The following is a 23,066-nucleotide window of genomic DNA, read 5'->3' on the forward strand; positions in this document are numbered from 1 at the left end:
CAGCATTTTGCGCATCATGAATAGCTTGTTGGCCACCATTAAATGTGGCCAACTGCAGCTGGTCAGCCAGTTTTGACTAATGCCAGCTATTTATAGGTCACCCCACACTTTGGCTGGTCATTATTCTTTCTGCAGGTGGACAGCACACTTTGTCTTCAGGTTCTCCTCCATGTGAATGTTGCCCTTGTCATCAGCCAAATCCGGTGCCCTCACTGATGCCTTGGATTAACCGGATGTCTTGTTTGGGTTTACAGACAGTCCAGGATGGTGTCATTCCTGGGCAGGCCCGTCTTTATTCCTTTCGGCTTATTCGTCAGCACTTTCAAGTGCCTAGAGGATATCATGTTATTTGGACGGTCATACAGGACAGAATTATGAGCTACTATCCTTTGCCTGCATTACAGCTTTTGTCTCCCCGGCATGATTGGATGTTTGTGATTCTTGATGATTTCGAGAAAATGTCAGTCAACCAGGTATATCATCAGATGGTAGAGGCCAAGAGATGGGTCACGGATAAGGCAAATAAAGTATGGCATATTCAGGAAAGCAAAAAGAAGTAGCAGGATAAATTCATCTAACTTTGGAAATCTAAGGTTCTGTATCAGGGAAAAGTGTCTATGTGGAGGCTACTTATTGGGGCTCTTCCTACTGGGAATGCGCTGTGTGCTCGTAAGATCTCTGCTGGGCGATGTATATTCTGTACTTCATGTGATGAGATAGTGCTTCATCTTTTTGTCTCCTGCCCTATTGCAAGACAGATTTGGAGTTTTATTTTCCGTGTCTAGTCCTCGTTGACTCGACACCGGATATCAGCTCATTCGTGGATCTTGGGGAGGATGATCTCCATGACCTCTTTGTGTTCAGATTATTCTTGCCTTTTCCATTTCCTTAGATGGACAGCCTTGTGGCATATTTGGCGTACTCGGAATGCCTTCATTTTTGATTTAGTATCTGGTATTCATGGTCATGGGCCCAAATTTGGGGGTTAGGGTTGTGTCAAATCACCTCTATGTTGTCTATTGATTTGGTTCTTCTTGATATTGGTGCTCCTTGGCTGGATACTATTCGCTCCACACTAGCTGTACTTTCAGTGTGACATTTCTGTGTTAGAGTCAGTGCAGACTTTCCTTCATGTTTGTTATTTTCAATGCTGACCTTATGGTTTGATGTAAATATTTACTACTTAATTCAATTATCTTCACGAAAAAAAATCTCTCTCTCTCTCTCTCTCTCTCTCTCGGGCATGGGGACATTGTGCAGGTCATGAGGAGAGATGAGGAGGCTCGCTTCATGTGGATTCGGATACATACATATTGTCCACGTGACATATTGTAGCATGCTACTTCACCCAAACAGCTTCCCCATATGCACCATAAGGGGGGTTGCCATCATATTTACCACTATATGAGTATATCATGCACTATTCTAGCATAGGAGATGTTTCGTTGGCTAGAGATTTCAATGCTTGCTCAACACAAAGACAAGTCTCCTTCGAGAGCGAGGATCATATCTATAGAGAGATAGCACCAGAGGAGATGGGGCTTAGCCGGATAGCATACGACACACCCGAGTGCACAGATTATAGAGACCATCTCTTGGTTTTGGAGGAGCACATCAGATTAGCCATCCTTAATGGCTTGGATCGGATGCTCTCACATGTTTCCCATGTAAGCATGCATCTAGGTGCACAAGTGGAGCCACTTCTATAGGATCTATACAAAGGTTGGGAGTGAGCACGATGGACCCCTTATTAGGGCCATTATATCTCATCCGTGAAATACAGTCTTTTAGAGTCTCCCCATGCTCATTGGCGAGCTGTCGCCGACCATGCATACATATAGTTTAGCATCACTTGCTGATGTAGACATGATGTGATCCCCCTAGTGAGTGGCCCTTAGCAATTTCCTAGATACCTCTTCACCAGATCGACAACATGCCTACTCAGATCATATATGAGCTTACAAGAGAGAGACCCACACGTATACCTAGAGAAGTTCATAACACAGCTTGCCAAAGCATTTCTCACCTTAGCTGCCTTATACTTTCCCCATTCCCGTCCCTACCTTACCCATTCGAGCAAGAATGCCCCATAGAATAGTTGGTACTACGAGGGATGCAAGGACACTTGTCTTTGCTCCCAACAAGGTGAAGCACGAGGGACCTATACATGTGGCTAGGCAGAGACAACCTTTTGCTCCCTAGTGCAGAGGAAGAAAAGGGCATAACTATTCGGATTAGAGCATGAGTTTTACTAGCTATTCTTGGGGCAAGATGACAAGGAGGTGTGGAAGGCATTCTAGGACCCACAAGCCCATTCACTCATTACCTCCCTATCGACATGGCATATGCCACCTCATTGTATCATGTGCCCAAAAAACCCCCTGTACCTCAACCATCAAATGAGAGACTCACATCATCCATCTTTTCTACTGCAGCTATGGTTCGTGACACCATTGATAGACTCTAGAATGATCGGGCCTAGGACCATGATGGACTGGTAGCAGAGCACCTCTCATATGCTAGAGATGTGCTAGCACCCCTTATAGCTCCCTATTCAAGAATCAACAGGGCCCTATGTGAATGGTTCCTTGCTAGGTGGTTGGCTAATCCTAGAGTACCGTTTCTAAAACCTAAAGACCCTATGGTTCCTACGAACTATCATATGATCATGGTTGGCCATGTGCTAGCCAAGCTTTATGGTTCTATATTAGAGCATGAGGTGAGACAATGGGCAGAAAGCACCAACATTACACACATGGATAGGCAGGGTTTAGGAGGGGATATTCTATATTTGATTACATCCTTACACTTTGAACCATCATTGAGAAGAGTAGAGCATAGAGGAGGTGAGTATATTGTTGCTTTGTGGATTTTTGCAAGGCTTTTGACAACATGTAGTGCATCAAGGGATTACCTACTTAGATGGAGGTGTTAAACACCATAATCTTGGAGCCTCTCGAGACAAAGATACTCTAGACTTGCTCTAGAGTCATCTAGGTAGCTAGAACTGCATGGTGACACTGAGTTAGATAGACACATGGTTGCAGCTACATGGGCTCCATATAGATTACCTTCCTCTGCTATAGTATAGCTTGGATTCCCCCTTGGAGCTCAACCAACAGGAGCTGAAATGATCATTAGGGTGGACATTATTTAGCTACATATAGCTAGACTTGGTCGGCACCTACCTAGGACTTGGGGACAAAGATGGCTTTCAATTGAAAGCATCTTCTACATGTATCCCCCAATGGTTTTGTGGCTTGGCCAAGATACATGAATACACCATTGTCCCATGAAGTACGGTGTGCCATCAGTTAGCTAGGCATATCGTCGCATTGGTTATGAACAGAGACCAATCACTAATGGAGCAGATTCCCTTCCCATAGAGGACCGGATTTGTCAGCTTGAGTTGGAGACTAAGGAGCACTTTTGGAGCTACGTTGACATAGAGATCACCTCTTATAGTCTTGAGGGAGGTATCTTGGAGAGCCATGGCAATGCACCCTTACTGAATTTTTTAGAGCTACAGCTACATGTGACACCTCAGAGCATATCCCAAACTGACCATGTTCAATGCTGGTGATTGCTGTTTTGCCACTAGATGTCAGTTCGCAGCCTTCTCCTTGTACCTAGCAACTGTTAAACTGCTGTGTTTTTGCTGCTGCATTCATCTCCAGCTTGCATTTACTGACCAGTAGCTCTCGCCTGCTTGTCATGTTGTCATCTGTAGCTACATTTGTAGTTTCAGCAGTCATCTACACTATCATGATTGGTTTCTCCAGCTGCTGCCCACTTTTTGAGCTGTCCCAGTCATGCTCAGCTTGATCCGGACTCTCTAGATCTGCATTTGCTGCTGCTGTACACATTTGGAGACTGTTTGCTGTGTTTTGGGGTTCGTATAGAGTCCAATTGCATTTTTATTTTGTGTTTGAGTATTTCTTAATAGAGGATAGAGATGATACTAGCACATCACCAAGTAGCTCTATCTTGGTGCTTCAGCCTATCTATGTTTTTTTTTGCAAATAAAATGTGGCTAATTATATTACTTTAGAAAAAACCTGAATACAAGGAAGTGCTCATGCTCAACAAACTAGTTGGAGCTGATGCAGAGTTGCAGATATATCAGATGTACAAGCCTCTTAGGCGGTCTAGGGGGGATGGGAGCAAGAAGCCATGGAGGGGGGGGGGGGGGGGGGGGGGGTGTATTGCCATGTGGGGCTACGTGCCCGCATCACGAAAAACAGGTCTTGGCCACCCCAAGTGCGCATGAAATGAAATAGAGCTCCTGACGAGCCTTGGACTTGCCCTACATCTGATCCCATTGGCTGCGGAGGAAGTGGATGATGGAGGTCCAGAGCTCTGCTAAGATCACTTGTACTGAAAGTCTCTCTCCGCCAAAAGCCTCCTAACACCGCACCTTCCAGATATGCCATCCAGTAAGACTCCCTATGATCTCCCATACCTTAGAGCGGTTTGCTGTGGGCTCCAGTACTTGGCGGATTGGTAGAGCCTCCAAACCGACCATTGCGCATGACCCTGCCTCGATAATGAATATCGTGTCCTGCATCCCGGCCTCATACAGAAGGTGATGGCCCTGGCTGACTGCCTGCCAGCAGAAAGCTTCCCATGAGATACATCCAAGGCTGGGTGCTATACGACGAAGGATGTGGCATGCTCCTTTCCACACAAGTTGTGCCGCCTCACACGACCAAAGGCAGTGCTTTGGGGTTTCTAGAGGCTGCTGTGTGGAGCATTTACAGCCTCTCTCTTTCTACATCTGGGTAAACGAACTTCCCACCGCCAAGTCTCCATATGTGTCACCAACCATAAGAAATACGATACCCTCCTCGGCCTCTAGCTATCCCATAGGCGGCGCCAGAAGGTTCGTTGGAAAGGCTCCATGATGTTGTGCTCTGCCCAGTGCCTACTACATGACGGCGTCCAATCCATATCCTCCTGCATCAGTACGTGTCTGCCAATCCTAGCAGTGTACTCGAAGGACCTCGGTGGCTTCTTGGCGACTGCCATGGCTGGCTATAGCCACTCTCCTGGATCCCACTCCAGCTCATCAAGTGACCTGCCCTCCCAGATCTAGAGGTGCCACTCCCTGAGCTCCTTCCAGAAGACAAAAGGGTCCAGCCGCCATGTCTTCCTGTGAAGGCCAATCACACGGATTCTCCTCCATGAAAGGACAACTATCCCCTCATCCTGCTGCTCTCTGTTAAGAGCTAGACGCCCCCCCTCCTGCACGGTGAAGGTCCTAGGTGGAGCGTTGCCCACTCTATCTGCTACCTATAGGGGGATGCCTGCTGGTGAAAACTTAGCGGCCAATACCTCCCTGGGCTCTATCGGCTCTCGTATCGGGGGAGCAAGCCACTCCTGAGGTATTGCTGCGTCTATCTCCCTTCTCCTCAACTCCACTCCTCTCTAGGAGCCTGATACTCACTGCAGCACCTCCTTGTCCACTATCCTGTACACCTCCCGCTATGTCTTGATGATACGAGCCGGGCCGGCCTCCCAACCAGCCCATTGGATGTAGGGGCGCTCGCCAATCTGTTCCCCTTCCCGATCTCTGACCTGGGGATTCTAGATCACCGGCTGACAGTCTATCTCCTATTGGCAGCATGGGGGGCTCTGGATTAGGGCCTTACGGAGGCCCTGCCACACGCAGAGCAAGCTGTGTAGGAAACGTGATCTAGGGGGGGGTGATTTGGGCTATCGTGAAGATTCTTCTCAGGGACGGCCTCCACTCACCGCCAAGCCTCGGTCTACAATCTTGAAGACCCTCTTGCAATAGGACCTTCCAGGTATGTCCTCCTGGTGTGAGACCGCGGACTACTAGCTTGCCCAAGAGGGCCAAACTCTGATTCTCTGGGTCTATGATCCCAAGCCCTCCCTCTGACCGATGCCGTATGATGGTCACCCACGCCACCTTGGCCCTGGAATCCCTGGAGCTGTCTGACCAGGACCAAAGGAAGTTTCGCACTAGTCGGCGAAATTTCACTACATAGGATGAGGAGAAGCACCAACACGAGGCGATGTACCAGGCCGTCACTAGGAGGACCTGGTTAACCACCAGGGATCGGCCTGCTAGTGAGAGTTGAGCAGTGCTCTAGTAGGTTAACTTTCTTCGAATAGAGTCGAGGACTGGAAGAAACTGCTAGGCAGGAGTGACTGCCCTCTGTTCACCCATCTAAATCCCAGGTGGACGCCCCACTGCGTGCTAGAGTCCGAGTTTGTGAGGAAACCAACTGACTTTCGCTAGTTGATTTTTGCTCTTGCTGCAGAACAGAACACCTCAAGAGCCAGCCTCACTCTCTCCAGCATCAATTCATCGTCCTCTATGTAGAGCGCTGTATCATTTGCATACTTTGAGTCTAAGAACTCAGTCTCCTCTCTCACTGGAAATTAGAGGCCGTGTAACCCGCTCACACGTGACCTGAGGAAGTAAGACATCGCCTCTGCAAAGAGTAGGAACAGGTATGGGGCTAGGGGGCAGCCCTGCCGAACCAATATCTCCAAACGAAACTCCTCCCCTCACCTACCACCTATGAGAAGCCTGCTGGTAGCCGATTTGTAAAGTGCAGAGACCCCGCGGATCCAAGCCTGGGGGAAGCCCAACCTTACCATGGTGCCCTCTAGGAAATCCCAATCCACCCTGTCATAAGCTTTCTCGAAATCCAAGAGTAGTACGGCGAGTTCCTGCTCATTGTGCTGAGCCCACTCTGTCGCCTCAAAGAAGGTGAATACATTGTCTAGGATGCTCCTATCTTGGACAAAGCTTGTTTGTGTGTCACGAATGATGTCTTGAAGCAGAGGGCGTAGTCGCGTACTAATCATCTTCGCCAGTGCCTTATAGGCCACTAACAATAAGGTGATCGGTCTCCATTGGGAAAGCTCGAAGTGGTCTCCCCCTTTGGGGAGAAGACTGATGAGGCCTGTTGAAAGACTCCCTGGTATCTGTCTTGAAGCAAAAATCTCCTAGAAGGCCATCAGTAGGGCTTCCTTGACCACCTCCCAATAAGTAGTGAAGAAAGCCTTAGAGAGGCCATCCTCTCCTCTCCCGGGCATTTTTGCATGTCCTGTGTATGGAAAGCCTCCTCTGGTTCCTTCTCTGTGAAGGGGTCTAGGAGGGAGTGTCCCATCTCCTCTGTGATGAGGGATGGGATGTGATCTCAGACCTGCTGTCTACATCGCTGTCCTCTAGCTGAGGCTGGCTCCTGCTGCAAAAGGTGTTTGTAGTAGTCGGTGGCAATCTCCATCACCTCGTGTGAGCTAGAATGAGTCCTCCCATACTGATCTTGAAGGCTGTGTATTTGCTCTCATGGATGCGAGTCTGGTGCACTTGAAAAAACTCCCTGCACATCGTGTCCCCCTTCTGCGCCTAGAAGGCTGCTGAGGTGCAGGAAGAGAACTCTGAGCGCTTGTCCTCTAGGCTAGCGATGGCTGCTCATGTGTGCACCTTCTGTGCGTGGAGGGCGGGATCCCTTGGTGCCTCTTGTAATAATCTCTGTGTGGCTGTAAGGTTCTGCCAGAGTGCTCTCTCCTCCTCCTAGCTCTATTGCCTAGCCTGTATAACTGCCTCCTGGCAGATCCTGCTCGACTCGGCTAGGACCTCTGCAATCTCCTCTGCAATCCGATCCCTGTTGCCCCACTCCCTAGTCTAAATCTGCTCAATCAGTCTTTTCACCTCCTCCCTTCTATAGATCGAGCCAGGGATCCAACAGGATCGTGTGTCTAGGGTAGATGTTGGGGGATTAAGTGACAAGAGAACCGGGCAATGATCAGACAACGTGGTGCACGTCAATTGCCCAATTTGGCCTCCACGAGAGCATCCCGACTCTCCCACAGAACCTGTCAATTGCCCAATCTGGCCTCCACGAGAGCATCCCGACTCTCCCACATAGAACCTGTCCAACCGCTCCAGCAGGACTTCACCTAGCCGCATGTATCCCCAAGAGAAGTCCATCGACCTCTCCCTCCTATGGAAAGCTGGGTCTCTCCAAGCATCGCGTGCTCCTACTGCTAGAAGGAAGACCTCCCATGCCTTCTGCTCCTCCCCAGCCATGCCCTAATAGTTTCTGCCTCTGTCCTGCTGGTCCTCTAAGGCCTCCAAGTTGTTGAAGTCTCCTCCAACAATCCAGGAGTCCACCTTTGGGAGTCTTGCTACGATCTTCACCCAGAACTTGCTACGTGCCCAAACCTCAGTGGGGGCATAGACATTGAGGACTCCAAGGTATGAGTCCCCAATATCCAATTTGATCCATAGAACCCTCCCTGCCACTATTGTCCCGTGGTCTTGTACATAGGCGGTGAGGCTCGGGCTAATAGAGGTGCATATGCCTCCACTCCTACCGTGGGCACCGATGGCGTACTCCTAGTAGGTATGTGAACCGCCCAAGAATACCTTCCCTACCTGTTGGGCTTGGGCAGGAGTAAGCTTGTGCTCCTGTAGAAGTAAGATGTCGATCCGTCCGGCAAGGGCAGGTTGTAGCTCCTGCCGAACAATCAATTTCCTGGAACCACGTGCTCCACTATAGTGGAGGCTATTCACATTCCAAGATGCAAAATGTAAACTCATAGGGAAACCTGTGATGACCGAACAAGCATGTGTTCCGTGTGGAAGTTGCCAACGAGGAAGAGGAGCTATGAGGCATGCGGATACGCTTCGCTGTTGGCCTGGACGGTGAACTCCATTTCCCCATGGTAGCCCTCGGGTGGACCATGTGTCAGAGTGCAGCGGTGCGGAAGCGTAGGACTGAGAGAGAGAGAACGCAGAGAGAGAAGAGAGAGAAAGAGACAGTGGAAGATGAAGATCTGCTGTATAAAGTGTGCTGAATACAAAGATATGCAGATATATACACAGGCGCAGTGCGCTGGACTGCGTGTCTCCACCTCAACGATGCAACCTGCTGTTCACCTCGAAGTCCGCTGCAGTCTGCACTGTCTCCTGTCTGAAATCTGCGAACAGAGACGGAATCTGCGCGTGTCACCGGTCTGTAATCTGCGAGCAGAGAAGTGTAGGAGACTGCTGGGAATGTCGGCTATTTATAGCCAGAAATTGCCAGGAAATAGGGCGCCAGAAATGCCCAGTCGGCTATGCAGCCGACTGCTGCCTGCAGTGGGTCGGACTGCCACGTGGCAGTCCGACTGCACACTGTCCGACTGCACCAGGCTGTGATCTCTAACACCCCCTCTTAGAGCCTGGGCAGGGCAGAAGCCTGAGGGATCTGGAATGTTTCCGAAGTAGAGCCTGGGGAAGTGCCTTCGTAAACAAATCCGCAAGATTGTTCTCCGTCTTGCAGTACTCCACAGTGATGGTCTCATCCAGAAGCTTTTCTCGGATGAAGTGGTATTGGATCTCGATGTGCTTCGTCCGGGCATGAAAAACAGGGTTCCGTGCCAAGGCAATGCAACTCTCATTGTCACATTGCAGCAAAGTAGGACGAGTCTGGGGACACCCAAGCTCCTCCAATAATCTCCGAAGCCACACAGCCTCACAGGTGGTGGAAGACGTGGCCCGATACTCCGCCTCAGTAGACGAAAAGGCTACCGTGGGCTGCTTCTTGCTACTCCATGAAATAACACCTGCACCCAAGGTAAAACAGTAACCTGTCGTAGACCGCCTGTGGTCCACATCACCGGCCCAATCCGAGTCGCTCCAACCTGCAAGTACAAGATCTGAACCATCTGTCCCTGCGGGGTAATGAATCCCTAAATCAGACGTCCCCCTCAAATACCGAAGTATCCTCTGAGTAGCTTGCCAATGCACCGTCTTAGGTTCACTCATGAACCCTGCCAAGAGCCCAACAGCAAAACATAGATCAACCCTAGTGTTGAGAAGCCAAATCAAGGACCCAATCAACTGACGATAGCGGGATGCATCCGCCAAAGGAGAAGCTGAATGGGAAGTGGCCTTCCAGTTCGGATCCATAGGAGTAGAAAGGGCCCGACAATCCTCCATTTCAAAAGACACCAAGAGCTCCTGTATATATCTCTGTTGAGAGATGAAGATCCCCCTCTGAGACTGATAAATCTCATGGCCCAAAAAGAAATGCAGTAGACCCAAGTCCGTCATCTCGAACGTCCGATGTAAAGCTGACTTCGTCTCTTGGACCTGCTGTGCATCATCACCTGTGACAATCAAATCATCAACATATAAGACAAAAAGCACACAACCATCCTCGGAAGTGTGAACATAAAGCTGTGGATCGGCCTTGGAACGCCGATATCCCAACTGAGACTAGAGGAACGAATGAATCTTCTCGTTTCATGCACGCGGAGCTTGCTTGAGGCCATACAAAGCCTTCTTCAACCTGTAGACTTTCCCATCTGAAGATCCAAAGCCAGGAGGCTGCTCAACATAGATCTCCTCCTTCAAATCACCATTGAGGAAGGCCGACTTCACATCCAACTGGTAAACAGGCCATCTCCTATGACCAGCCAAAGCAAGAACAGCTCTAATGGTCGCTATACGAGCTGTGGGGGCAAAAGTATCATGACAGTCAATCCCTGGGCGCTGTGCAAAACCTTTAGCAACAAGGTGAGCCTTGTGCTTATCCAAAGAACCGTCACTAAGGTATTTGGTCTTGAAGACCCACTTGACGCCAATCATCTTCTTATGCGGGGGGCGGGGCACAAGTGACCAAGTGCCATTCCTCTCAATAGCCTCCAACTCGGCTTCCATAGCTTTCTTCCATGGTGCGGACTGTAAAGCCTCCTTCACGGAGGTGGGCTCTCGATCCTGCATAACACGGGTCATCAAACAATAGTTGGAGCAAACAAGCTCCGTAGAATGTGCCTGGTGCCTCCGTGACCGCCGCGGACCATCCTGCTGTCCCCACTCCTCAGGAACCCCCTCGATCCCTGAATCACGGAGTGTGTCACGGGCCCAGCGAGGAGGAGGCCGAACCTCCTCTCGTCTCTCTCCATCAGCAGAAGACTCTGGAATATCCACCGGTGGTAACTCCTCTGAGATGACCGGTGGTGCAGTAGACTCTGTGCCAGAAACAGAATCATAATCAAAAGACACGGGCTCCAGTGGAACTGTAGAAGGAGCCCAACTCTCCCCTGGATCTCCAAGAACGGGATGCTCCTCACCCGTTGATGTAGCCGGAACCTCCACAAACCGCACATCACGGCTAGTGTACACATCCCGCTTGATGGGATCATACAGTTTCGGTAGCCTTGGGACTGGGAGCTGTAGCCAACAAATACATGTTTTCGGGAAGCTGTTGCAAATTTATCACGATGAGTCTTGGGAATGTGAACATAGGCATCACACCCAAAGACCCGAAAGTAAGAAACATCTGGCTTCGTCCCAAAATAAGCCTCAAACGGGGTCATCCCTTCCACGGCCGAAGTAGGGGATCGATTAAGGATGTGGACTGCAGTAGCCATAGCCTCGGCCCACAAAACCTGAGGGGTCTGTCGGTGCTCCATCATGGTGCGCGCCATCTCGATCACACTGCGGTTCTTCCGTTCAAGAATGCCATTTTCTTGAGGAGTGTTGGTATTGGCAAACTCCTGGTGAATTCCTTTATCTGCACAAAACCGAGCAAACTCATTAGAAACAAATTCACCGCCCTTGTCGGATCGCAAGGTCTTCAACTTCCAGCCCGATCGGTTCTCCTCAAAGAGAAGCCAATCCTTGAAGTGTGAGAAAGCTTCTGACTTTAATGCCAAAAAATAGGCCCATGTCATCCTGCTGTAGTCATCCACGATCAGCATGAAGTACGAGCTTCCACGCAAGGACTCATTCCTCATAGGGCCACATAGATCCGTAGATACAAGCTCCATCGGTGAAGTAGACCGCCGCGAAGCTGTGTGGGGAATGGCATCCCTATGCTGTTTCCCCTGAATGCAGGAGACACATGGCTGCTGGCTCACCACTATATCCGGCAACCCTCGAACAAGCTGTCCACGTGACGCCCTCCGAAGATAATCATAGTTCAGGTGACCAAACCGAGCATGCCATAACTCTGACTGTGACTGAGAGGTAAGAAGAAGAGTAGAGAGGGCGGTGGAAGACTTCAGTTTGTAAATGCCGTTCTCCTCATATCCGGATGATAGAACCTTCCTCGATCCACGATCAAGGACTCGCACCGTAGTACTGTTAAACTCCACCAAAAGGCCAAGGGAGCAAATCTTATGAACTGAAAGGAGATGGTACCCTAAGCCTGGTACATGCAAAACCTCTGAGGTATGGGTACCACCTCGTCCATCGGGAATAAGCTGCATCTTACCCCGACTTGCAATAGATACTGAAGAGCTGCCTCCAATGAGAATCTGCCCACGCGAGGGTCGCAATTGGGCAACACCATCTGATGAAGGAGTCATGTGCCGTGAGGCACCACTATCAACGATCCATTCTCGAGCCTGGGGAGCCGTCATCGCAGCATTAGAAGCATTCGGTGAAGCGTCCTCAATGACAGCTAGATGAAGAAATGCAGCTGATGAGGGTGCAGCCACCGCTCCATAATCCTTGTTGTCCTTCTTATTGGTGTCCTTCTTGTCTTTGTCAGGGCAATCCTTCTTCCAATGGCCAGTCTTTCCACAAATATGGCATGTGGAGTCTTTGTCCTTGTCCTTCTCCTTGTCCTTCTTGGACTTGTTATCCCCCTTCTTCTTCTTTTGGTCCTTCCCCTTCTTCTGAGAGGCTTGACCTGTCAGCGCCTCCGACTTGGAAGCATTCTGTCCCTTTAACTGTTCCTCTTGGTCCAAGACCATAGGAACCAACTCTTCCCACCGAAGAGTAGACTCTCGCCCCGAAGCAATAAGGGCAGAGTAAAATGTACTGAATCGTGGCGGCAACTGGGACAAAAGTGTGATCGCCATGTCTTCGGAGGAAATCGGCTTCCCTGCATTCTGAACCTGCATCTGAAGCTGCCTTAGCTTGTTAATATGGTCCCGCAGCGAAGAAGACTTATTTACGGACAAGGTCCGCATCTGTACCTCCAAAGAAACCTGCTTCATAAGGGTCATCCGATTGTACATCTGATCAAGCTCCAGCCATATCTCCCGAGCCACCGTCAAGTGCTCGATGTGAGCAATCACGGCTGTAGTACATGATAGAAAGAGAAAGGAACGAATCCTGGCATTCAATTTGTCCCAATGAGACTGGGCCTTGGCCAGCTCCGCACGAGCATCGGAAGAGAGTTTGGACTCATCTCTTACCGAGGGTCGGTCGATCTCCTCCTGTACCAGCTCTACCAAATCATAGGACTCAAGGATGGCCAACATCATGACGTGCCAAATGCGGTAGTTGTCGCCGTCGAGCTTCTGATCTGCAGGAAGAGCCGGTAAGACAGGCACCTTCCGGTCCATAATCGACTGGAACTCCAAGTCAATCTCTGTAGACATCTTCACCTGTAATGCCTTCACAAACGCAAAAGCAGCCCCCTCTGACTGGGAAAACTCAGCCTGCTAAGGCTCTTCCGCGTCCTGAACCTTTTTCACCCGCCGGAGGCGATGAAAAAGCAAAACCTGCACTTGTAGGCTGAAAGCTCAAACTTCCTCCGCGTCAAACAGCAGCAAACAGCAGCAAATCCACCACCTGGACTCCTTTTCTGCGCGCCCACACTCGTTTCAGCCTTGTTCCAAGGCGCAGCCCTCCTGTCTGCCCTTAAACGCAAAAAACGCAAATTTGTGTCGCGATGGAAACTCCTCTTCAGGTTGATTCTGTGCTCAGTCAGCCCTCTAACACTGCTCTGATACCATGTCAGAGTGCAGCGGTGCGGAAGCGTAGGACTGAGAGAGAGAGAACGCAGAGAGAGAAGAGAGAGAAAGAGACAGTGGAAGATGAAGATCTGCTGTATAAAGTGTGCTGAATACAAAGATATGCAGATATATACACGTGCGCAGTGCGCTGGACTGCGTGTCTCCACCTCAACGATGCAACCTGCTGTTCACCTCGAAGTCCGCTGCAGTCTGCACTGTCTCCTGTCTGAAATCTGTGAACAGAGACGGAATCTGCGCGTGTCACCGGTCTGTAATCTGCGAGCAGAGAAGTGTAGGAGACTGCTGGGAATGTCGGCTATTTATAGCCAGAAACTGCCAGGAAATAGGGCGCCAGAAATGCCCAGTTCGACTGCACCAGGCTGTGATCTCTAACACCATGGGGGTGATGGATGCACTTGGTGGTACCACCGGGGCATCAATCAACCAAGCTGAGAGAGGCGAGACTTTGTACAATGGTAGAAGTGGGTTGCCTGTGCCAGGGGCCACTCGATCACCTCCATCGGAGCTCTCCATTGCGGAGGGGCTCGAAAGATAATGCTCAGATATGGGACCTTGGCCCCAGCCCCCCACCAGTTAATGTCCATCATGCAACCTGGCCACTGCTGGGAAAAAGGTACCAGTCCACCTTCTCCCATCCATTGGGAGATATGGTTTGCCACTTGGCTCTTCATCTCCTCCTCTATCTGTGTCATTGTCCAGTCTCCTGTGTGTGAGGTCTGAAGGAAGAAAGCGTAGTTCGGTCTCCATCCGGTGTGCTAGTAAATGGACCTTGCTGCTCCTTGATTTGCGTATCATGAAGATTCCCACCTCTAGAGGTAGTGGGAATTCTCCACACTCCGGAACTCTCAGGTAAGACCACGGCCCACTGTGAAAAAATTCCTGTGGTAGTAGCAGCTGCGCTCGTCTCGGAAAAGTGTGATAGGCGGCATGGACGGATGAGTTGGTGGCTGTGCGGGGGGAGAGAGCGGGGCTCCACTACCGGTGAGTGGAGGATATCGGCGTATGGGGCTCCTCCCCGCCTATGGGGAGGGTCACCTGTACTAGGAGGGGGGTGGTCGGTGGGGGTGATGATGGGGAGGGGAAGGATGGAGTGATGGGGGGGTGGTCGGATGCACAAGGCGGGTGTGGGGGGAGGCCAGTCGCTCTAGAGGGGGGGAGTTGTGGGCTAGGGTCGGGGGGGCGCCGTGGGGAGGGGGGGGGCAGGGTGTTGGGCGGGGGGGGTAAGGGGGTGTGGCCCCATAGGTGAGGTGGCCTGTGACGCCTCCGTGGGGTGGGGGTGGGTGTGAGGGCCTATGGTCCTGTCGGTTGGGGAGAGAGGGGGGGGCTATGTGGAGTTTTGCCGGGGGGCGATTCTCGTCCTCCAACACCTTGTTGTCATGGCTATGTCTGAGGGGCTGAGTGCAGCCTCCCGTGCCGTCTCCCTCTTTGTCGTCTTTGGACCCAAGTAAAGCCATCCGCATCCACCTGTGGGCCTTTCGGCGATGTTGCCTTGGCATCGAAACGCGTGCACTTTGCTGCTTGATGCCCAAAGTCATGGCAGCACATGCATTGCCTTGGCTGCCCAGTCACAATAACTTGTTGCTTGAAAGAGTGATTGCCTGCCTTGATCTCTAGAAACTGTGGTATATTCTTTGTGTCCTTCATTGCTACCTGTACCTTTGGGACTCTTGCGGCTATCACTTTGTCCGCAAAAGAGACAAGAAGGATAGTACCAAAGAGTCATCCAAAGTCTTTCACTAATTGGCGATACTTTATCGCGAGTCGGGGGAAGAGTAGGGTGGCCGGGTGTCTAAGGAACTTGTTGTGGAGTGTGAATGCCTCCACTGTGAAACCACTGTAGCAGGGACCATGGAGATGACCCCCTTTGTGGAAGCACAGGGTGAACTGGCCAGTAGCTCACGGACTACGTTTGCCGAGGTGAGTCGTACCATGAAGATCCCTTGACCCATTAGGACCGCCTCCACGATCTGCACTGTGCCGATGCGCAGCGTGGAATGAAGCCAGTCCCGAAGCTGGGCCTTGGAAGGGGAGTGTCCAACTACTTGACCAAATATCGCTGTTTCTGTAAGCTCCAACTCTGTGGCTCGGATGGCTAAGAGCTGTTCCTCAAAGAGGACGACGTGGAAGGTGTTTGACTGGGGGGCACTCGCACAGTGCGCGGGTGTCTGACGAGAGGTTTCCATTGCGCATCCCTGCTGAGAACCTACCTATCACACTGCTGTGCTATCGGATGGGGAAGTTGCTGCAAGGGGAGGGAGCAACTTGGGGGGGGGGGGGGGGGAGTTGTTGTTTTTGATGCCGGTGGCGTGTCTACCTAACGGGGGGTTGGGCCTCAATTTGGGGGTAGTGTGCACGGGGGGGGGGGGGGGGGGAGGGAAAGACAGGCGGGGGATTGGTAAGGGGACAGGCGGGGGCAGGGGTGGGTGGCCAAGGGAAAAGAAAACGGGGCAGGGGCGGGCGGGACAGGCGTAGGGGGGCAGCAGGGTGGGCAGGCGGGGGTCGTAGGGCGGGCACAGGGGGGCCGTAGGATGGGGGCAAGGGCAGGTCTGGCATAGGCGGGAGGGCGATAGGTCGGACACAGGCACCTGCGGCCAGTAGGCCCAAGCGGTGATGTAGCGGGACGGTTCAAGTGGAGGCGGGGGCAGCATTCACGATGCGACAGTAGGAGCTTATTCTTTTGCATTCCACAACTTGTCAGCCTATCTATGTTGGATAGACCCATGAGAGATTGAGATGATACTCTTCCCCATATTAGTTTCACACTCGTGTTTTCTTAGTATTTTCCGTTTTGTTGGGCCATCCCTTGCCTTGAGCCAACTGAAGATCGGCAAGATCATTAGGGTAGACACCACCTAGATCGACACCAAAAGGACTTGGCTAGCATCAGTGTAGGAACTAGGGATGAAGATGGCTTTCTACTGAGAGCATCTTCTCCACACTACAAATGATGGCTTTATTATCCGCCCAAGATACATGGACACTCATCTATCTCACGGGATTAGATGTGTTGTTAGAGATTGAGACCGGCAAATACACATCCATACCACTAGAAGAGCGCATATGCCAGATTTGCCAACTCGAGCCAGAGACCAAGGAGCACTATGTATGTCTCTGTCCAGCCTACTATGAGGTCCAAGGCCACTTTCATTGTTTGTTCACAGATGGGTTTGGACTCCTATTGAGAATCATGGATTATGCAGATTGGAGATGCCTTGGCCTCTTCCTTCTGGAGATTCGACGACTTAGAGAGATGCTTCTTAGGAGTCAAGCCCCAAGATAGAGAGGTCCTACACGGAGGCAGCTTATAGACTTCTTCACGAGGGCGATCTAGGAGACTCCATCCTCACCCTAGCATAGGACCACTGATGAGACCCTGACACTGCAGCGGCCTATGCTTACATGAGGGACACTGATTGATTGTGCTGTCCAGCTTGGCTGATCTTGATGCCTGAGACCCTGACATTGATGACAACGCCACATGCATGTGCAAATACAGAAGATCATTGCTCGGGAAAGAGCGAGGTGACAGGTTGCACGTACCTCCATGATATCCTCTCATATGTACCTTCATGATGTCCACCCTGTCAATGGCCCTATCAATGGCTCTATACCTCATGGATTGTTGAGGATTTTGTACACCGAGATTGTATCAGCTAGGGTTTTACCACTATATCGTAGCCTATTTAGTTGATTTCTTTTGCACTTACTTTCTTCCAAATTGTTGTGTAATCACACATGGTTGTAACTCACGATCTCGCAGCTCACTTTGGCCTTTTGTAGACGTTAATATATCATTTCGTGTGTGTGTGTGATTCCGCCATGCAGCTAGACATGTATTGCTTGATCCTCCTATTGTATGCCTACATGGGCATTATTTTGTCTTGTATGTCACCTTAGCTTCTTTTCATAGTACAGCACTGATAATCTTTTAGCACATCACTCTTGGATGTCTCGCCCTTATATAGGGGAGTCTTTTTTAATCTCCCTTGTATGAAGGGATGGTTCCACACCCTCATTCCGAGGAGCTTTAGAATTCTACTGAATGAGGCTGTGGCACCATGCCTTTATGTAGGGGATTTAAAAAACTTCCCAAACTCCCCTGAATGATTGTGCACTCTAAAACATCAGTCTTGCACAAAAAGAGAATCTGATCGGTTCATCAGCTTGCAGGCAGTAGGTTGGGTCATGGACAAAGGCCTAACATGTGGAAAGAAGGATTTCCAGAGCAGCGACTCATTTCTCATCATTGGCCAACACTTGAGCAAGATTCCCACACCAGACCACTAGCAAACACAGTGGACTGGCGGGGTAATTGTCACTGATGGGAGCTGATTTCTAGCATCCTTGTTTGGTTCGTCTAATTGTGAGGTGTAGTCATGCTATTTACATTTAAGACATCTCAGCTTTAGAGGCTCGTTGTTATTATCTGTGGAAGATAGGAGATATTTCAGGGAAACTTTGAATGGATGGGAGGAGATAGTTATGTTACTCTAGCACCTTACGGTTAACTCCTCAAATGGTCCAGCATTAAGCCCACCAGATTGGTGTGTTCCCTTGTATATGTACTTTGCAACCTTGTAAAAGAAGAAACTTGTGTACTGTAAAATGAAGACCAATGTGAACTGATAGCACCAAAGTGGTCTTAGAATGTCCCAATAACTCAGCCAAACCCTTATAAAGTACCTCAAGTGGATTCCATTTAGGGGCCTAGGTACCTTTTGTCTTGTAAGGCTTTTGATCCTATGAAGATGTTGATATAGTTTTTTGGCCTTTTTTCTTTCATTTTATACACATCAACCACACATTCCTAACATTGGGTGCCCTGAAATTCTCTGTCTACGTGAGATCCAAATTAGAATATTGTATATTGAATTGCACTCTCCTTTTAGTAAGTCTGTACTAGGATTTTGACTTTAGAAGGATCCCTTTTTTGATGGAAAACAGAGATTCTTTACAAACTTGCATGGTCTTGATGCATTTGGATAGCCTCTTTTCATAGATAACTTACTGATGACTCAACAGCAAGTAGATTGAACTTTTTAAAGTTTTTAATCACTGATTATGCATTTCATATTTTTGAGAATTCTACTCACATAAACAGTTATGTAGCCCAATTCTTAAATTTGCAGGATTACATCAAAGAGAGCGACAATTTAGTTTCCCTCCACAGTCAGATTCGGGATTGCGATGCTATTTTGACAGACATGGAAGTTCTACTGGGTGGATTTCAGGTAGGCAGAAATTTGTTTGCTTCTGTGGTCTCTTGGGTTAGTTAAGGTACAACTAAAATCTGACATTACCATCGTTTCAGCAATTAAATAATGTTACAAGTTTGGATGTGTGATGTCACCATGGATGAAGAGAGAAGGAAAGTGATCATGATATACATGAGGCAAAGATGGCCAATTTTTTTACTGATTATCAGTAGCTGTGGTTGATAACTTTTAGCGAATTATATGAAAATAGTTGGGTGAACACTTGGTGACCTTTTGTAGAACATGTAATCTGACATCCATTGATAGTGTTAAGCTACATAATTAGCCCTTAAGCTAATCTCTTATTTTTGGCTAATTTTCTTTGCTCTTGGACAGCTCCAAGACCTGTTTAAAATAACTTACTGGAAAAGATGAGACATGGGGCTTTTTGGTAGGACAAAAGGCTGATTAAGCTCTGTAAAAGGGAGTTTTTGTGTGGCCTTCCTCCCATTCCTTATTTCCGAAACCACAATTGCTACCATTGCCTCAGCTGTTCCCATAGTTGCATGAAAACACTGTTTCTTGGCTTGGTAAACAACATTTCCATTTCTTGCCATTTCTAGAAATGTGAAGCACGATTTTGATTCTTCCAGGGTTACAACTGCCATCCATGAAAAAAGCGTACTTTGATGCTAAATGTAGTTCACGTTCATTGATTAGCATAGAACATTGTGAACTGTGTTTAAAGCAAAAAAATTGTGTTCAGTTAACATGTGATTCTATCTCCATTGTTATGGATGGCTAATATCTAATATTAGTTGTGATTTGGGACTTCAAAACTTTGAGCATGACTCACATGTCACTAAATGAAAATCATTTTTCCGGGAAAAACTTGGGCAGCCACTAGACATGCTTAGGATCATTTTGTTGCATAGGATCTTGTTGCTATTGCATGTAATGAAATGCCTATATCTTTTGATGATGCTTCCCAAAGTGAGCTTTGGATGACAACAATGATGCTCTTAGTTTCAATAATTCACACACTAAGAGCACGCCATGTGTTTGCAAGAATGGAGATGATCTCTTAATTCCTTTTTTGTGTGGATGATGTGCTAATGATAGGGTCCCATGAGACTGCAGCCTTGAAGGTTGAAATGTATCATACATTTGATGTTGGAGAACTTAGCCATTTGCACTATTATCATGGCATTGAGTTCACTATAGTTGAGGAGGCTATGGTTTTGCAACAATCTAACTACATTGGGAAGCTCCTTAAGTATTTTCAAATGCAAGATTGCAAGCCTATCTCTACTCTAGGTGAGATAGGCCACAAGTTTATACTTGAGGATGTAGGAGATTCATTTGATGCTTCTCTCTATCAAATGGACGTGGGATAGTTATTGTACTTGTGTAATACACGATTGGATATTCAATATGGGATTTCTCAGCTGACATACTTCATGCACAACCCTAACACTAAGCATTGGCAAGCAGTAAAACGTATCGTTCATTATCTTAAAGACACTCAATCATTGGGCCTCTTTTATCCTAGAGGCACTTCTCTTTGCTTGCATGCATTCATGGACAAGGTTGGGTTGGTTGTTTTGACAAAGGAGTCATCCACTAGTGGTAATTGTTTCATGCATGGTGATTCATGCATCTTTGGTCGAGTAAGAAGCAGTCTAGAGTGGCCACATCTAGATGTGAAGTTAAATACAAGGTAACATTTGCAGCTATATTGGAATGCGTATGGCTCGAATGCCTTTTCATTGATCTTAGTGTGGGATAGCAGTCACCCACTCCTGTCTATACGGATAGTCAGAGTGCCATGTTAGTTGCGAGGAACCTAGTGTTTCATGCTTGCCCTCAGCACATTGAAATGCATTATCATTAGATTAGAGAGAGGCTCTATGCAGGGAAGATTGACTTGGTTTATGTCCCTCCACAAGACAATTTGACAGATGCATTTACTAAACGTCTTTTGAGAGAAAGGATTGAAGCCTTTTGCAAGGCTTTAAGCTTACTACCATTTGGGGATTGATCTGCCATTCGCTATATATGTTCACATCATTCACTCTAGGGGGATTTGTTATATTTATTATGTTTCTCTGTTGTTCTGGTGTGAATGCTCCCTTATTTATGGGCACTTTTTATCTTCTGGTTGGAGAATTTTTTTTCCTCCATGTGAACATTTGCTTCGAGTATGGTACTGTAGTACCTTAGGGGTTGTCTTTTATTTTATTCTCACATTAGTGTATGTGACATTCTAGCACTCTCTTTTCTCTTATTGTTCATTGTTCACTATGAGTTTGATGAAAATGTCGACTACTTGATCATGTGTATTGACATATACTAAGTCATTCTCATTGGCAAGTATCTTCTCTCTCACAAAGTGATAATGCATCTCAATATATCTTGTCTTGCCTCTTATCATGGAACATAGGATTCCTAGCCAACCGTATGCTACTCATGTCATCACAATGAATGACAATTGGACCTTCTACCTACACATCCAAACTGAATAGGTGATTGGTCCGAGAGGGTCATGCCAGGTATGATGCCTGTAAGGCCGCCTCTGTCACAGGCCCAGTCATCCACACAAAATCGATCAATCCTGGAGAAAGTCCTAGCTCCTATCACCATGTCTCTCCTGGAGAACTGAAGTGAGCCTGTGGTCATGCCAAACCCTACTGTGAACCCTGGACCCTGGCCTCTAATCTTGAATAAGAACTCCTCCCAAGCAGCATGCTCTCCTCCCCTAATGATATTTGTACATCTGCCTCTCCTGTCCTCAAGAGTCTCCACCATGTTAAAGTCACCCCCTACCATCTAGTGATCAAGTTGTGGTAGAGACTGACTTAGGGTGGCCCAAAACTATCTCATGTCTTGTTGGCCACTCGTGGCATAAATGGCCAACAAACCAATGAGTGCCTCCTCCACTCTCACCGAGACCCACATGGCTCTCCCTGGAATCAAAATACCCCAGCCCTGTACCAACTGAGTCCATTGCCCCCCAATACATATGCATACTCCAGCCTGTATCTTTGTAGCACTTACCTAGTAAGTGTAACTCTGACTTGGCACTAGCTTTCCGCAACATTGAATGGTGCTCTTGAAACATAAGAAAATCAATCGATCCTTCTACTAGAGCTCTATGCAAATCCTGTCGTATGAGGCTCCGACCCTGCCTAAATTGACGACCTCTATGCAAATCCTGTCACATGAAGCCTCATACATTCCATGAGAGTATCCTCATGGAGTGTGTCTCAACCTCTCGGACCAGCATGGTTGTACAACCCATGCCTGCCTTTGCTGCCTCCTAGTATATACCTGATCATGTGTCCTCTACGCTATCTTTGTTGCGGGGTGCAATGGGGGGAAGTCCTCAGAGTAGTCATCTGAGTCCTCTACCTCCTGCTCATTGTCTTGGGCCATCACGGCCTCCCCTGCCTGCTGTGTGTCGGGTACCTAAGATGGGCTAAGCTTGCGAAGCTCAACCTGATGAGGAAATGGTCTGGGGGATTGTGGCATATTTGTAGCCTGTTGTAGCTTCTTAGATCTTTCTGAGATTGGCACTACATTTGGCCACGTCATATAGAGGGATAGGACTTTTGCTGACGCAATATCAGAAGACTCGAGATGTGTCAAAGGAGTGATGCAGAGTGCTAGAGACGGCACAAGGCTAGATAGAAGAGGAGACAGCACCAGCGAAGAGAGCGCGCTGGCAAGAGGCAAGGGCATGAGGACCTGGAGCCGAGATAGTGGAGAGTGATTAGGGACCTCAGGCCGTCAGCCCTTGCAAAGCCACTGCATCCCCCCACTGCTCCCATAGACTCTCCACTGGATGCCCTAGAGCTAGAGGTCCCAAAGCCATTGATAGGGGCAATAGTGCAGATGGATGTGATTCAGCCCACGGAGGCAGCGACACTTTGTATGGCGTAAAATACTCATCAAGGCCACAAAAAGAGATGGTGATGGCAGTGCCGTCTCCAAGCAAGGAATAGTCTCAGCCCTCAATCCATCTATCAAAGTATGCTACTGAGGTCCTGACATCAAGCGGGCTGGTAGCGAGCGTTGTCTCCATCTCCTCAGGTGAGCTGAATTGGAGTTTGAAGTATCTCTTTCCAAGGG

At 48.7% G+C, this 23,066-nt stretch overlaps 1 protein-coding gene across 1 annotated transcript in view; it reads left to right on the forward strand.

Annotated features, from left to right (window-relative positions):
• POK (Vps52 / Sac2 family) overlaps positions 1–23,066 on the forward strand; it is a 156,475-nt gene that overhangs the window by 39,139 nt on the left and 94,270 nt on the right. The window contains exon 5 of the mRNA XM_087695563.1: positions 18,870–18,971. Coding sequence (XP_087551689.1) covers positions 18,870–18,971 — 102 coding nt within the window. The remainder of the gene's footprint in view (positions 1–18,869; positions 18,972–23,066) is intronic.

This window comes from Lygodium microphyllum, chromosome 16 (assembly GCF_053477565.2).
Source record: "Lygodium microphyllum isolate KBCC chromosome 16, Lygodium_microphyllum_v1.1.10, whole genome shotgun sequence".
NCBI lineage: Eukaryota > Viridiplantae > Streptophyta > Polypodiopsida > Schizaeales > Lygodiaceae > Lygodium > Lygodium microphyllum.